This window comes from Cupressus sempervirens, chromosome 10, assembly GCF_028749045.1.
Source record: "Cupressus sempervirens isolate cs-2001-9-10 chromosome 10, ASM2874904v1, whole genome shotgun sequence".
Lineage (NCBI taxonomy): Eukaryota > Viridiplantae > Streptophyta > Pinopsida > Cupressales > Cupressaceae > Cupressus > Cupressus sempervirens.
In genome coordinates this window covers 522,843,890-522,859,733 of record NC_143127.1, presented here as the reverse complement: position 1 = coordinate 522,859,733, position 15,844 = coordinate 522,843,890, and the positions used below count along the sequence as shown (strand labels likewise).

The following is a 15,844-nucleotide window of genomic DNA, read 5'->3' as shown; positions in this document are numbered from 1 at the left end:
AGCCAAAACACATCTTGCATTGTCATCAACATTGTGAGTTTAAGTGCATTCTCCTATGTTACACTTAAAGAGGGTGTTGGTGTAATTAATTAATTCTAATTACACATTACTTAAGCTTTCTTAGGATAATGCATATGTAGTAGACACCAACGAGCTTGGAATCTATTGTAGCATATGGTGTAGGAGAAATTCCTCTTTAGGCAATATAGTTGTTATTTCATTTCCACTTTATGTAAGAGATCCACTTTTAGTGCTCTTATCGCATCATTATGCTGACATTGTTGCACATACTTCATTGTAGAATAGAGGACAATCCACCTTTGGTGGACGTGTGATGCCACATAGTGTGGCTGATAGGTTATCACTTGCTTATCACGTAGTTATCATGCCTTTCTTAAATATTCAAAGATATCTATATTGTGCATATTGATTACGGGTGTTATATGCATTATTGAATCTAGTCAATTAATTGATCATATTATTTTGTCTCTCTTGCTTGTGTTATTCTTTGGGCTTCTAGATCTTGGCATATTGCCTTAGGCAAATTTGTACACACTCAATAGGTTGAATGGGCATATTGCTCTATAAAAGTCTCCATGAGAAGAATCAAATCACAAACATATTTTGAATGAACTTCTCATTGTTCTTTCGGAGCCCACTATAGAGACTCATGAATTTGCTCTTCTTTGTCTCAATGATTTATCCATCCCCATTTGATTTCCCTTCTTTTTAAATTTAATTTGAATTTAGGAAAAATAATAATGAAGTTACTATATGGAATTTTCACTTATCTCATCACTAAAGTCACTTTAATACTTTATTTAATTAGGTTTTGTTTTAAAGTGTCTGGTAAACTTTTTAATGTGACCAATGGCATTGGCACAACGTGCTGTGCGGGTCCACATGAAATGATTTTGACCTGGAGCTATGAACTAGTGAGGTCTCAAATGGGGACCTCATCTTCATATAACAAAGCTTAGGCCCAAACCTGCGATCGCAGTGGACCAATAAAGGTACAAGCCCATGATCACAGTGGTAAACTTGGTGGGGACAATAACAAGACCACCACTTAACAAAGTGGTGAACCCCATTAAATAATTGTCATTAAATTTATTAATTTGTGACAATTTAAGTTTTAATTATTCAGTTAATTTCTAATGTCTAATGCTGAATGAACACTTGGAGTTGAACCTGCAGTAGCATTACAAGCAGGTTAAAAAAAGATTTCTCTGATGCACAATCAATTGATACTTTTTATCTACTAGCAATTTGCAGCTGACAATTAGTGCTGCACAAAAATTGTGTCCTTTAGTAAATTTTCAATTGTCACTTGCAATTTAATATTTACGGGAATCTTATTATAACTGAGATATCTAAAACAGGCATTTTTCTGTAAGGTAATTCACATTAACACTTATCTAGGAATTTTGATGGCTGAACAGTAATAGTCCTTTACAATCAATCAAATCTTTCTCCAAAACAGTACAGTCAAATGGCTGGACTTATTTCATTATTTTACTCTTAGAGATTTTGTTCTAAAACTGAGAACATTAATAGAGTTTGTTATTTATTTTTCTAAATTATATTAACAATTGTTGAAATGATAAATTCATAATATCTTAGTTAATTGATTAATTTGGAATGCAGTATTGAAAGTTTGTTTAATGTATATGTGAGGCCATATGTAGAACATGCTATTGTACTGGGAATGTGTATATTTTGTTGTTATTGATTGGGATGACCAACTCCATATAAGTTATCATTTCCATTTGTGCAGGTCTCAATGCCATAAAAAAGCGGCCACTGCCATCATCATCTGAATTGCCTCTTGGGAATAGGAAAATTTCTTTTGTGTCTGTCTTTGCAATCTACGGTCAGTCTCTACAGACTTCTGTGCAGAGACTATCAACAAATGTGACAGTGGGGAACACTACATATGACAAGATAGGAAGGTCCATGGCAATTCTGAATGTGTTTGCAAATTTCATCAAGGTACCTGGATCTTTTAGAGGATTGGTTTTTATAGAAAAATACATTTCTGTGCTTGAAAGGAAAATGCATTGTTGTTGATTCCAAAGGGGTAATCCAGTTAGATTATCATGGACAGAAGTCTTAACTATTCTCGATTTCCCACAGCAGTTTAGAATAGAAACTTTGATATTTGAGAATGAAGGGCAGAAGACTGATGTTAAGTTTATCCTTTTTTTCCCCAAATTGAACTGTATAACAACTTAATCAACATGTTAAAGCACACCACTGAAAATATGCTTTAATTGTGTATTCTATTTAAAAGCAATGGAGTTTGGTGCCTTGTTAAGGTGAAGTGTGCATGATAAGGTGTTGCAGTGACAGAATCTTTGATGGTTTTGACAATTTTTTCTTGAGAAGAATGATTGAGACCATGTTTGTGCAAAGCATATACTTACATTAATTATTTATGTCTAGATTGTTACAGGTCTCAATGCCTAAAAGTAATATCTTCATTTTGACTGATCCCACAAGCAATTTTCCAGCTGTTCCCAGCAATGCTGCTGTGGTGCATATTCCAGGAAATTACTCACGGAATAACTTGATGCTTCAGAGGATCAAATCTTACATTGTAAGCTGGCTGTCATTTGCAAATCTCAAATAATGTAGACATTTGATAATTTATCATTGACCACTTCTCATGATATATAGTAACATCATGTTTGTGAGCAATACTTCTCAATTATAACATATTTCATTAGCTTGATGATTAACTAGATTCAAATTGATCATTTGATTTTGATTCTATTTGAAGGAAGATTCTCCAAATACTCTCTCCATGTTATTGAATATTATTAAGCTTACTGGAAATAGCATGCTGAGGACAAGTATTGGCGTATTACCATTGAATTTTGAAACTACAGTTTCAACACATTGCATTTAAAAGGTTTAGTTCAATGGTTATACACAAAACAAAACAATCATTCTAGACAACTATTTATTTTTGTGTGGTACCCAATTTGAAATTTGATCTTTCTAATCAAAACTTTTTCTTATGTGTCAAAACTATGTTGTACTTTTGAAAAAAACATATTTTTATCAATCCTCCTCCCCCTGAGAAAAAAAGAGAGAGTTGATCAGCCAAATGTTTGTACTTTGTCCATGGATTTTAACTTTAATTATTAAGAAATAATCATTGTAAGATGGGGATGCATCCTACTACCTGAAAAATCCCCACATTCTTAGGATTGGGGCATCTCCAAGACATGGGGACTTTAGCGGGACATCCCCTTTCCATTCACACCACTAATAGTTCCAAGGGTGTTCTAGGATGTCCCCTTTCTAGAGACTTTCATGGGACATCTTGCCTTCTTTAGGGCTTTTAGGGGATATTGGGATTCAAGAGATTTCTACGAGTCCCTTGAGTGTCCCTGGTGGTGTAAGATTAAAAAAGTAATGTTTTAAATAATCAATAATTCCTTGAAAATTGTACCCTAGTCTTGAACCTAATGGTCTATGGGCCAATAGGCCTTTAAGGCTCATTCCAAATAACTAGCAATTTTCAATAGCAAGCTGTAGGAGTGAGAGCAAAGAACAAAAGGAGTTGGGAAGAGCAAGTGGAAAAATCAACCCTTGACTCAAAGGATTGAATACATAATTCACTTATCTCAAGATCGGCTTAGATTTTTTCCATGATTGGTTTTTAAAAACCAATTTAGTTGGATTTTTTTCTATCAAATACTAGATGAAATTGTTGCAGAGTTCAATATTAAGTACATTATTTTAGTTTTGTAAATGGTTCTATGAGTAATATAACTTAATAATGATCAACTTTTAGTTTTCTTGAATAATATAACAAAGTTGTGATATCTTGTTTTTTAACTCGTGGATGTTCAAATTTTTTATTTGTCAAATTAAGATTACAACGTGTATCCTTTGCCTTTGCACTTTGTGTAAATTAAGAAAGATAAAACTTAAAAGTGAACTATATGTTTTACAAATTTTAAGAACAAGAATTGGAATTTGTGTATCCTTTGCTTCTATGCTTGGACTTGAAGTGAGAACATAAAGAAAATGTGTCTTAATGACTTGTGCTATGCATGGATCTAATTTTAATTTCAAAATTTCAAAGAAGTTGAAAGTGAAACTGAATTTGATTATGCACTTGATGACAGTATAAAGGTAGAGGGGTGAAACCACTAGCTCTGTTGGGAGTGCAAATATTTGTTGCCCTCTCAAAATACTGGCAAAATGTGTTAAGGGTTTCTTTGATCCTAAGTCCCCCCTAAGACAATTTGTAACAGAGTTACAAATAAAGCTTATGGAGTTTGGGGGCATTAAGCTGTGGCAATGCTGATGTAAGCTTGAATTTTAGGGCAACAGTACTAGAGTTAATGCCTGGTTCCTCCATATTCGAGGCAACGATGTAGATGTCTACAAGAAGTTGTCACAAGATAACCAAGTTATGGAATGATGGGGAAGAAAATGCATCTCTATTTACTTCTTTGTCACCAAGGTTGACGGCTCATTAGAGACATTTTTCTACTTTCCAAAGGCCAATTGCATATATTCCAATTTCTTCTACTTTAGGGGTGACAAAGGCTAAGGGGAAATGTAGGTTGACAAGTGATGCTTTGGATGCATAAGCAAAATTTTTCAATTTGCAATTATAGGACGAGGCAAATGATACCATTGACAAATTCTTTTTTTGCCAATGACATTCTATTCGATGTGGCCAACTCTCATTATGAGGTGGCAATAGCAAAGAGTAAATCGAGGACCACAATCTTAGGTAGAAAGTCTTCCAATATTTATACAATAATGGAGAAAATGAAAGAATCTTTGTCTCAAGTAGATGCATCATAGTCATAGATTGGTGGATGGGTATTGGACATTGTCTACTCATCAATATTGTGATTATGTGTATGGAGGGTCCTTGATGAGTGGAGAATGCCCTCCGCATAATCACAAGGCATTGGACGGATGTTGATTTTCAGCTCGAAAGCCTCAAAGATGCTACATAGGAGGTGTTGATGTGAGTTCTATGCCACTACGACATACAAAATCAAAATACTTAGTATTCCAAATGAAATACCAAAGGAAGATCATCAAGGTGACTTCAAGGTTCCTTCTAAATGTGGATACTCAGTAGTAATAATATGATATGCTATATTTACAATAGTGTCCCTTTTTTAGCCAGTGTTAGAGGATTAGTTGTTAGCCTAATATTGTGTCCCTTGTAGGCTAATTATTGTGGATAGAAGGACGCTTGTGGTAGAGGCTCGGTAATGGGAGGGTCTTGTCTTCTCCACAATTCTGTATGTTCTAATTTAGTTTTCTTTTGGCTCTCATCTGGACTTAGTTTCATATACTTACTATTTAAAGTAAGCTCCGAGTCAATCGAGAAGAGTCCTTTCTATTTGTAGTAAGGTAGTCATACTGACAGAGGATGCAGTGTTTAACTCCTTGGTATAGACATAATCAAGGAATAGTGAGTATTTATAGAGTTGTGCTATCCTAATTATTAATAAAGTAATACTTCATTAATAATTAATGTTTAAAGGCACAATATAAAGTTTTATATGCACTTTATATTCAATGGGGCCATGACCCTTCATTTGAGTGACTTAAAGTGCAATGAATGATTTTAATATTTGAAGCCCATTTATTGATGCACTTTGTAAAGCCAAAAATATAAAGTATGTGTTTTAAATGATTATTAAAAACATTATTTTGAGGGGCCATTTATTGAAGCACTCAATGAAGTTGGGAAAATAGAATTCATATCATTTTAAATGATTTGAAGTGCACATGAAGGGAATGGAACCAAGTGGGAAAAAATATATAAAGCTTCTTCATAGAAAGGATTTCATTATGTGATTGATGAATTTTGCTTGTGTTTCATGTGAAGACTTGGAGTTTTCAAGGGTTTCAGCATTTGCTTGAAGAATTGATAATTCTTTGATGTTATTGCAGCCTTTTGGGTTGGTGAAATATCCAGTGAATTTGGTATTCAAGTGAGCTTCATTCAAGAGTTCTAATTGTGCTAAAAGTGAAGTATTTCATCTAGGGTTTAAAGGATTAAAAGGTATATGTACAACAAACCTGGAGATTCAACTATTTAATGACTGCTATAGTACCTGTGAACAATGACGCTAGAGTACTTTAAATAGTAGTTGCTACAGTAGTTTCCTCTTGGCACATGGGGCTATATCAAGCAATGGTTAAAGTTGTCATGTGCAGATTACATACTTGTTGGAGAATATTTATTAGATGAGTCATTTGTTGAAGTGCTTAGCAACAATATCTCGGTTGATGTTGTGTGCGCTAATGATAACACACATGATGTTGATCACAAAGAGAGGATTGGGGATACAATATCCTTTAATGGTACATATTTTGATTTTGAGAGCTTGCATGAGTGCCATGAATTCCAAAGACTTGCTTGGGCAATTAAAGGTGAATGACAGTTAGATTTTCATAACCATTGACCACTTTGACGTTGCTCGCCGGATATAAGCCACCTATGGTTGGAGCACTCCTATGACAAATGAGAACTATGATTCTAGTCTTTCCCTTACAGAGTTTCATAGACTTCAAGAAGCTATCAAAATAATGAAACAAAACTATTGTAGTTATTGGGTGACATAGACTATCTTCTTGAGTGGGTTGCACTTGTTATGATGCATTGAGGGGAAAAGAGGATGAGGTAGATGAGCTCACTCATGAGCTAGAGGTGACTATAGATTCATTGGAGATTGCTTAATTGGCTTTATGAGAGTCACAATCACAATTAGAGGAGTTACCGATGGGTTTGGGTCCTGTACAATCTTCACCGACTACAAGTACAATGCAGTTCTCAGCAGTGGTAGTTGGTGATGATTTGTCATCTATGAGTTGTGGTGATGGTTGTAGTAGGGATATGGCTACATTCATTACAGTTATAGGTGTAGATGATATAGTTGGGATGGGTGCATCTGTAGAAGGCAATGTCATGTCCCCTCCCCCGTACTAGTTCTATGGTGTTGGGTTAATCTATCTCCACATCCGGATAGATTAACGACATCACCATTCAGGATGCCTGCCAGTCACAAGGGAGATTTATCTTATGTGGCCACTTAATGTATTGGAAGTATTTTAATAAAGTCACTTTATGTTTTTAAAAGAGTCTTTTACTTTATAAGGTGACTTAAGTGACTTCAGGAAAAAATTGGAGTTTAATTCCACATCTCTTATCCCAACACTTTTCCCTCACGTCGAGGTTATAAATAAGACACTTCGTCTTTGGATTTGCATAGAAGAATTTATGAACTCAATATATTGAATTTCTGGTTGCTTCAATGTGATTGGCAAACTTTGAGGACGAAATCCCTTGAGTTGTTTGAGGAAGTTGGACATCACCCCAATTTTTCCTCTTTGGAACTAACACACAACCCAGGCGGAAATCGGCAAAGATGAATGTGATTCTAGTTTGGATAGATTGGAAGTAAGTATAGTCAAAATACATAGTGGAATACAGATTAAATGCATTATTTGATCTCCATGCGAAGAATAGTGTTCAGGATAGTAAGTAAGATATTGCACGTGAATCTTACCAAGCAGTTGGAGGGCATTCTACAGTCAAGAAGGGTCTCGAATATTCCAACCATAGATTGAGCTGTAACATTTGCTCTCACCATCATTTAGAAACATTATCTTGCAGTATTGAAGGCGCCAAGAGGAGTGATATCATTTACGGGTTATTGACTTGCAATACATTGGAGCTGCGGGGTGCATTAGAACTCACAGGACCAGACTTCACTAGCGATAGATGCCCCAACTTTCATGTTCAGCAGGGAAGTTAGACTGGTGGACTTCTATCAGTGACAGAACAGATCATGCCGTCTTGCTTACACCCGTCCACCAAGTTGGTTCATACCAACGGCTAACTCCAGGTTCCATCTTTCTTATCTCCGATTAAGACATTGTAATAACGTTTTGGTAGAAGTGTTATCAATTCCATCTCCTCACAGTGCGGTATTTCAGTGGTATTTTTCTATTCAATGTTAATCTGATAAATTAATCCCATCAATGTTATTGTGTTGGAGTTCAGTGTTATTAAATTTTATTCAGATTTTGAGCTTGTGTTAGTATAGTTAGATTTGCAGTGGCTTCACAGTATAAACATCAGAGAATGTACAAGTGTTTGACAAAATTCCTTAAGCAAACATTTGAGTTTTCTGGTCAGATTAGATAGACATCATTACAGTGGTGTCAGAGCCACAAGACCTGCCATCTTGTGCGAGAAAAAAAAAAGAATATTTGCAGATTGATTTTTATCCAAAAATGACAGCTGGGAATGAGTAAAAGACACTATAAATTCAGTCATATACAGCCGGAACAAACAAATTCTTCAAAACATATTGAGATTGAAGATACTTATTCGATGGATGAGGAATTAATGTTTGGAATAGGTGAACAAACTGAACAAACTAAACAGGTTGATCATTTTGGACAAGCAAAATAGGTAAATAACATTCAAATGGCACATAATGAAACTGAACAGGACAAGGAAATACAGAAAACATTGCGGGCTATTAGAGATGGGCAGAATAACATAGCTGATGCACTTCAACGACTTGCAATTAATATGCAGCAGTTAGCTCCTGTTAGTAGGAGAGCCTCAAGCCATCACGTGGAGGACATAATGTAGCTGGATCAACCCGAGCTATTAGAGCCCCCACACGTAACACTGACAGGCCTTTAATGCCAGTATTTAATGCCGAAGAAGAGGTAGCACCGCTAGCAACACCAAATTTACTACTGGACAACGGTATGGCATTGTATGATGAATGAGATTTGTTTCTTGATCCTATTAAGCAAAATTTGACCTTTGTCCAGTACCTAAATCAGAAAAAGGAGGTTGATAGACAACAACAGGATAGGAGACCTAGAGCACCAAATAGGGACCTAAAACATGCTATGAACAAGTTAACTCTCGCTACCTTTGATGGCAGCAGTAAGACATCCGCTAGAGCTTGGATTCACAAGCTTGATACTTATTTGACACTTAAACCCATGGCAGAGGCGGAAGCCATCAGATTTGCCACAATGCACCTTGAGGGAGCAGTGTATGATTGGTGGCATCATGGTTTAGTCACCTAGGATCATGGCCTCATAACTTTGTATGAGATTTTCAGCTCCAAGTTGATTACTCACTTTGATAGAAAGGATATTAAAGTTTATTAGATTTGACTTAGTTACAACTGAGTGGGTCCTAACTTCATTGATGAGTTTCAGCGGATATCAGTGATGGTGTCGGATATGACAGAACAACGTAAGGTGATGTTGTTCATAGAAGGTTTACGGCACAGATTTAGGGGTTTGGTTAAGGTCCTTAAACCAAACTCCTTGGATAATGCGATTAAGATCGCCCTTGATTTGGATTCACCTTCTTCACTATTGTAGCCTCCGAAGAAACCCTATAAAGGATCTACATCGTCCCAAACCAGCAAAAACCAGCAAAAACCAAATCCTCCCAGATTGGATTTTGAGACACGTAATGAACTTAGGAGGAAGAAACTGTGCTTCACTTGCAAGATACCTTGCACTCCCGATCACAGATGCCTTGGTAAAGACAAGATTCACTATGTTGAGGTTCTTTCAGAGGACGAAGGAGAGCAACAGGAAGGTAATGATGTTGAGGACAGCGAGGAGGAAGAAGTTGAGGAGCAACACCTTAAAGATAAAAAGAAGAAAGCCACTACTGAACAACCTCTTGTTATAGCCACCCTTTCTAGTGATTCTGCATGTCATCCTTTTAGGGTGAAGTGTGTTGTTAGGGGACAACGCATTGTTTGTCTTTTGGATGCAGGAGCATTCCATAATTTCATCAGAATGCAGATGGTATCTAAGAGAGGATTGCAGACAATCGGCATACCTGAGTTTGAGGTGAAGGTAGCAAGTGGTGAGGTTTTGAGTTGCATAGAGAAGGTATCCAATCTTCAGATATAGTTTGATGATAATCTGTTAGAGACTGATTTTTATGTGGTTGATTTGGATGGGTTGGATGTTATTTTTGGTAGACAATGGTTAAGGACTCTCTACAGGTACACGTTTGATCACGAGACAATGCAGTTGGAATTCTTACAGGGTGATCGGTTGATAGTCCTAAAAGCCATACCAGACAATGGACCCCAATTGATAACAACTCACAGGATGGAAACCATTTTGAGGCACGATGATATCGAATGGTTGACACAGTGTTTCATCTCTTCAAAGGAGACACAAGATACAGGACAACAGTACCATTATGGCATTCAGAGGGTGCTTGACAAGCACATGAGGGTATTTGAGGATTTACCCTCAGGTATTCCACCAGAATGACGGTTTGAGCATATCATTGAGCTAGAGGAGGGTGCCAAACTTGTCATTACCACTCCTTATGATCACCCCAAGCATTACAAGGAAGAGATAGAGAAGATGATTAAGGAACTACTAGATATGGGACATATTAGGCCCAATTCCAGTGCTTTTGCTTCCTCAATGGTGTTGGTTAAGAAGAAGGATGACACCCTTTTGATGTGTATTGACTACCATGCCCTTAATAAGAGAACCATTAAAAATAGGTATTCGATTCCCCGCATTGATGAGTTACTAGATGAGCTTCATAGAGCTGTTAATTTCTCGAAGATAGATCTTCGATCAGGATACCATCAGATATGAGTCCGTGAGGAGGATGTGCATAAGACAACTTTCAGATGCCACTACAGACACTAAGTTTTTGGTGATGCCATTTGGGCTCACTAGCGCACTAGCCACTTTTCAGTCATGGATGAACCACATCTTCAAAAAGCAACTATAAAAGAGTGTGTTGGTTTTCTTTGATGACATATTGATCTTTAGCAAGACTTGAGAGGAACATTTGCAACACCTAGATGAGATCCTTAGCCTCATGGAAGAACACTCTTTATTAGCAAAGGAGTCTAAGTGCGAATTTGGATTAATTGAGATTCTCTATCTGGGTCACGTGATTGGTGTAGGTACATCGGGAGAAGATACAGGCAATCCTTGATTGGCCACCACCGAGAGATGTATCGAGTTGTGGGGCTTCCTTGGTCTTTGTTCTTATTACAGGCGATTTTGATTTTTCTAGACCCTTTGTTTTGGAGTGTGATGCCTCAGAGAGCAGAATCGGGGCAGTTTTGATGCAGGACCGTCATCCCATAGCTTTTGAGAGCAGGAAACTTAGGGGCAGCGAGCTATTATATTCTACATATGATAAAGAGATGCTGGCCATAATGAACGCCTTACCCAAGTTTAGATAATACTTGGTGGAATGTAAATTTACAGTGAAGATTGATCATAATAGGTTACGTTACTTCCTGGAACAAAAGTAGTTGAACGAAAGACAATAGAAATGAATCAGCAAGGTCCAAGCATACGATTTTGACATTGAATATATTAAAGGGAAAAATAATATAGTTTGTGATGCACTTTCCCGAAGACCCCCAGTATTAGAGTGCTGTACCATTTTTGAGATTTCAGCGGATTGGAGATCCTAGCTATTAGTAGAGTATTCTAAAATTACTCACACATGTCAGATTATGGATGGTATGCCTCAGGATGATCGGTACAAGGTAATGAATGCTATTATATATTATAAGAATATAATCTACCTAGCACCAGAATCTAAACTTAAAAGGGATATTATGCACATCATACATGATGCACCTTCAGCGGGTCACCCAAGTTTTTTAAAAAACCTACAGGCAAATTAGAGAGAGATTTTCATGGAAGGGGCTAGAGGATGATGTATTGCAGCATGTTAGAGAGTGCTAGACTTGTTAGCAGAACAAGTCAGAATAGGGCTTTCCTACAGGTTTGCTTCAGCCTCTCCCTATTCCAGATTAGAGGTGGGAGAGGGTATCCCCGTGGATTTTATCACAGGGTTGCCGAGGGTTGAGGGTAGGGATTGCATTTTTGTGGTAGTAGATAGATTGACTAAGTTCACACACTTCTTTGCTATTGCAACGAATAGGTCAGCCTCTTAGGTGGCTGAGTTGTTCTTTCAAGAGGTTTTTCGTCTTCATGGATTACCCAAGACTATTGTGAGTGATAGGGACATCAGGTTTCTCAACACCTTTTGGCAGGACATTTTCTGTAGAAGGCAACAAAGAACTATAGTTTGCATCAAGTTCTCCTATGGTTACATCCTGAATAGGTGTTGGTGATGAGTCAATTGATAGAGGTTTTATTCAGTACTGTGATAACCAATGGTTGATTAAGGTGGAAGCTTTTTACTGGGATTGCATAGGGTGGAGTACTCATCATTAATTCTCTGATCTACACATAGAGCTTTTGGTGATGCATCAATGAGGATTAGTTTTGAGGTTGTATGATCCTTTGTGGGCCATTTGCAGTAAATGAGATTAGTGGCTTCATAAGATGGATTTCTTGTAGAGAAAACACATTTGTAGGAGCCCGACAGACGATGGAGATAGTAGTCGTGTTATAAACACCTTTGGATGCTTTTATCTCCATAATAGGGGTGGCTGTGAGTTTATTGTGCTTTGAGATCCTTGTTTTGCATCGGGGTTTCAAGCAGAGCTCCTAGAGGAGTTTTGGGATGTGAACATGGTGCCGAGTACATATAGTTTTACTTTTGACCTGTATGTGCATGATATCTTTCAAGTGCATAGTTCAGTTGCGCATGTGTTAGCGTGTATGGAAGTTCACTTTGTGCTGTTTGGGGAAGAAAGCTTTGTTAGCTTACCGAGTTTCTTTTCTTTGAGTTGTTTACTATTGCGACACCTACAATCATACTTGGCTCAGTTTGGTAGGTCTTGTCAGATGTACTAGTGATGATGTTACAAGAGTTGGTTAGTGATCGTAGGGACATTATACAGTCTTACCCTTGGGATTTGGGTGGACTAATGTGATATTTGTTTTTGAGATCGCTTCCCTTTTATGCTAGTGTTAGAGGACTAGTTGTTGGTCTATTATTGTGTCCCTTGTAGGCTAATTATTTTTGGATTGAGGGATTTCTGAGATGGAGGTTCGGTTATGGAAGGATCTTGTCTTCCCCACAATTTTGTATGTTCCAGTTTGGTCTTCATTTGGCTTAGATTAAAATTCATTTGGGTTTAGTATCATATACTTACTCTTTATAGTAAGCCTAGGGTTGATCGAGAAGGGCCTTTCTATTTTTAGTAAGGCAGTCATACCGACAAAGGATACAGTAGTTGACTTCTAGGTTTAGATGGAATCGAGAAATAATGAGTATTTATGGAGTTGTGCTATTCTTATTATTTATGAAGTAATACTTTATTAACTATTCTTTAAAGGCATAATATAAAGTATTACGTGCACTCTATTCAATGTGGCCATGACCCTTCATTTAAGTGACTTAAGTGCAATTAATGTTTTTAATATTTGAAGCCCATTTATATTGATGCACTTTATAAAGTCAAAAAGAAAATATAAAGTATGTTTTAAATGATAATAAAAAATGTTAATTTTGAGAGGCCATTAATTAAAAGGCACTCAATGAAGTTCGGGAAAAATAATTTATATCCTTTTAAAGGATTTAAATTGCACACAAAGGAAATAAAACCAAGTGGGCAAAATTATATAAAGCCTCTACGTGGACAGGATTTCATTTATGATTGATGAATTTTGCTTGTGTTCTTGTGAAGACTCGGAGTTTCCAAGGGTTTAAACATTTACATGAAGCATTGAGAATGCATCCATGTTATTGCAGCCATTTGAGCTGGCAAAATATCCAGTGAATTTGACATTCAAGTTAGCTTCATTCGGCAGTTATATTTGTGCTCAAAAGTGAAGTATTTCATCTAGGGTTTGAAGGATGGGAAGGTACATAGCATACCTGGAGATCCATTCTTGGCAGCCATTGTATAACAGATTTAACTATTTAATAGCTACTACTGTACCTGTGAACAATGATTATACAGTACTTTGAATAGTAGCTGCTACAATAGTTTCCTCTTGGCATGTGGGGTTATATCAAGCAATGGTTAAATTTGTCAAGTGCAGATTAGATACTTGTTGGAGAATATTTATGGGACTTTGATTGCCGGTTTGTAGCAACAAAAATTGTTGTCATAATAGTTTTCAAACCCACTGTCCATTCCAGTTTTTGTTTTTCCTTTATATATGCATGTATTTATGTTGTTATTACTTGCACGAGATATAGATACTTGTTGGAGAATATTTATGGGACTTTGATTGCCGGTTTGTAGAAACACTATAATAGTTTTCAGACCTGCAGTCCATTCCAGGTTTTTTAATTCTTTATATATGCAAGTATTTACGTTGTTATTACTTGCATCTCTTTCAATTAAAGGAAGTTTGCAGTTAAAATGCCAAGTGTTTGTGGAAATGCCCTTTGGTTGTAGATGCACATTTTACATGTAGAAATCATATGTTTGCATTCAAAGGATAAAAAAGAATATTGTATTTGTATCTTGGTACTTTGCCTGGATATCTAGTAATCATTTGCAAGCATTTATTACTTTTGAAACCATTTCAAGCAAGTAAAAGCTATTGGAAAATAAATGACAGCAAGATAAATGTTTCACGCAAGTGTTTTCCCATCTCTATTTGACTCTAGCAGGGCTTGTGTATTACAATAATAGATAAGACGTCTAGTATTAGTTAATGGTTATTTATTGTAAATATTTAGTTAGCTTTAGTTAGCTTTCGTTTTTTAGTTTTATTTGTTAGAATAGAATATTTCTATTTTTTCCGCTTTATTCTTTTGTATAAATTGACCTCTTGGTCTCTGTTAATATTAAGCAAGTATTTACCAATTACCTTGTAATATGGTATTAGAACCAGGTTCTTGAACTTTTTTGAAAAATTTATAATTTCATTCGAAATTAATTGCTCAAATTTTTCGAAATCCAGCTAGCTCTCTTTTCTGAAAATCGTGTTTTTTGAACTCGCGTTTGTGGCTGAGGAACTCACGTTTTTTTTGTGTTAAAAAAAAAATGACGGGTTTTTTGATTTCGGCTCAGTTAGAGATGGCTTGCGTGTTCAAGTCCACGGTTTTTCAAGGGCAAAAGCAAAACCGAGACCCGTTGCCAGTGAAAGACGGGAGCAATAATTAAAAAAACGTATAGTTTTTTTTGCAGACGGTTTTTTGCATTCGGCTTTGCAAACTCACGCCTTTTTTTGGTGTTTGTTCAGCACACTCTAGCCCCATTCGTCCATGCACATCGATCCTTGAAGAAAAATCTGCCATTTTTTCAAGCTTTTTTCAGCTAGGGCCGTTTTTTTTCGAAACCCTAATTTTTGAGGTTGAAAAAATATTTTGTCTGCAAATTCTTGGTGGGTTTTTTGAGAGCTCAATTGGGTTGTTGTCCGTTTTTTCTGGGTGCCTCGATTTTTGTGCCTCAATTTTCGAGCCAGCGGATCCAAAAAACGACAGAAGATTCCTTCTGGGTTTTTCGAGCTCTGTTCTGGGTCATTCTCTGATTCTTTTGTCTTTTGTATTTTTGCCTCGAAGAACGTGCCTTCACAGATTTTCACAGTTTTTCATTGAAAAACGTGCCATGGCATCTCTGACAAATATTCTGCTTGAACATAATTCCAAATTCAATGGTCGCAATTATGGAACCTGGAAGCAGCTCATCATCGCAATCTTCGAATATCGAAACACCGATCAACTTGTTCTGGGTGTTACACAGCGTCCGACTTCTCCGGGTCCTGATCAAGATACATGGGATTATAACAATCGAGAGGCAGTAATGCTTCTCAAACTATCCGTAGCTGATGACCAGCTTTCTCAGATTCCATCCGGCAAGACAGCTGCCGAAATCTGGACACATCTAAAAGGTCTTCATGAGACTTCCGACAAGAGCAGAACCTTCTTATT

General features: G+C 36.7%; 1 protein-coding gene across 3 annotated transcripts in view; it reads left to right on the top strand.

The window, feature by feature from the left end:
- Positions 1-15,844, top strand: part of LOC149534946 (polyphosphatidylinositol phosphatase) — a 162,334-nt gene that overhangs the window by 30,389 nt on the left and 116,101 nt on the right. For all 3 annotated transcript variants that reach the window (XM_089805138.1, XM_089805137.1, XM_089805139.1), the window contains exons 3-4: positions 1,778-1,992; positions 2,456-2,599. In XM_089805138.1, coding sequence (XP_089661264.1) covers positions 1,778-1,992; positions 2,456-2,599 — 359 coding nt within the window. The remainder of the gene's footprint in view (positions 1-1,777; positions 1,993-2,455; positions 2,600-15,844) is intronic.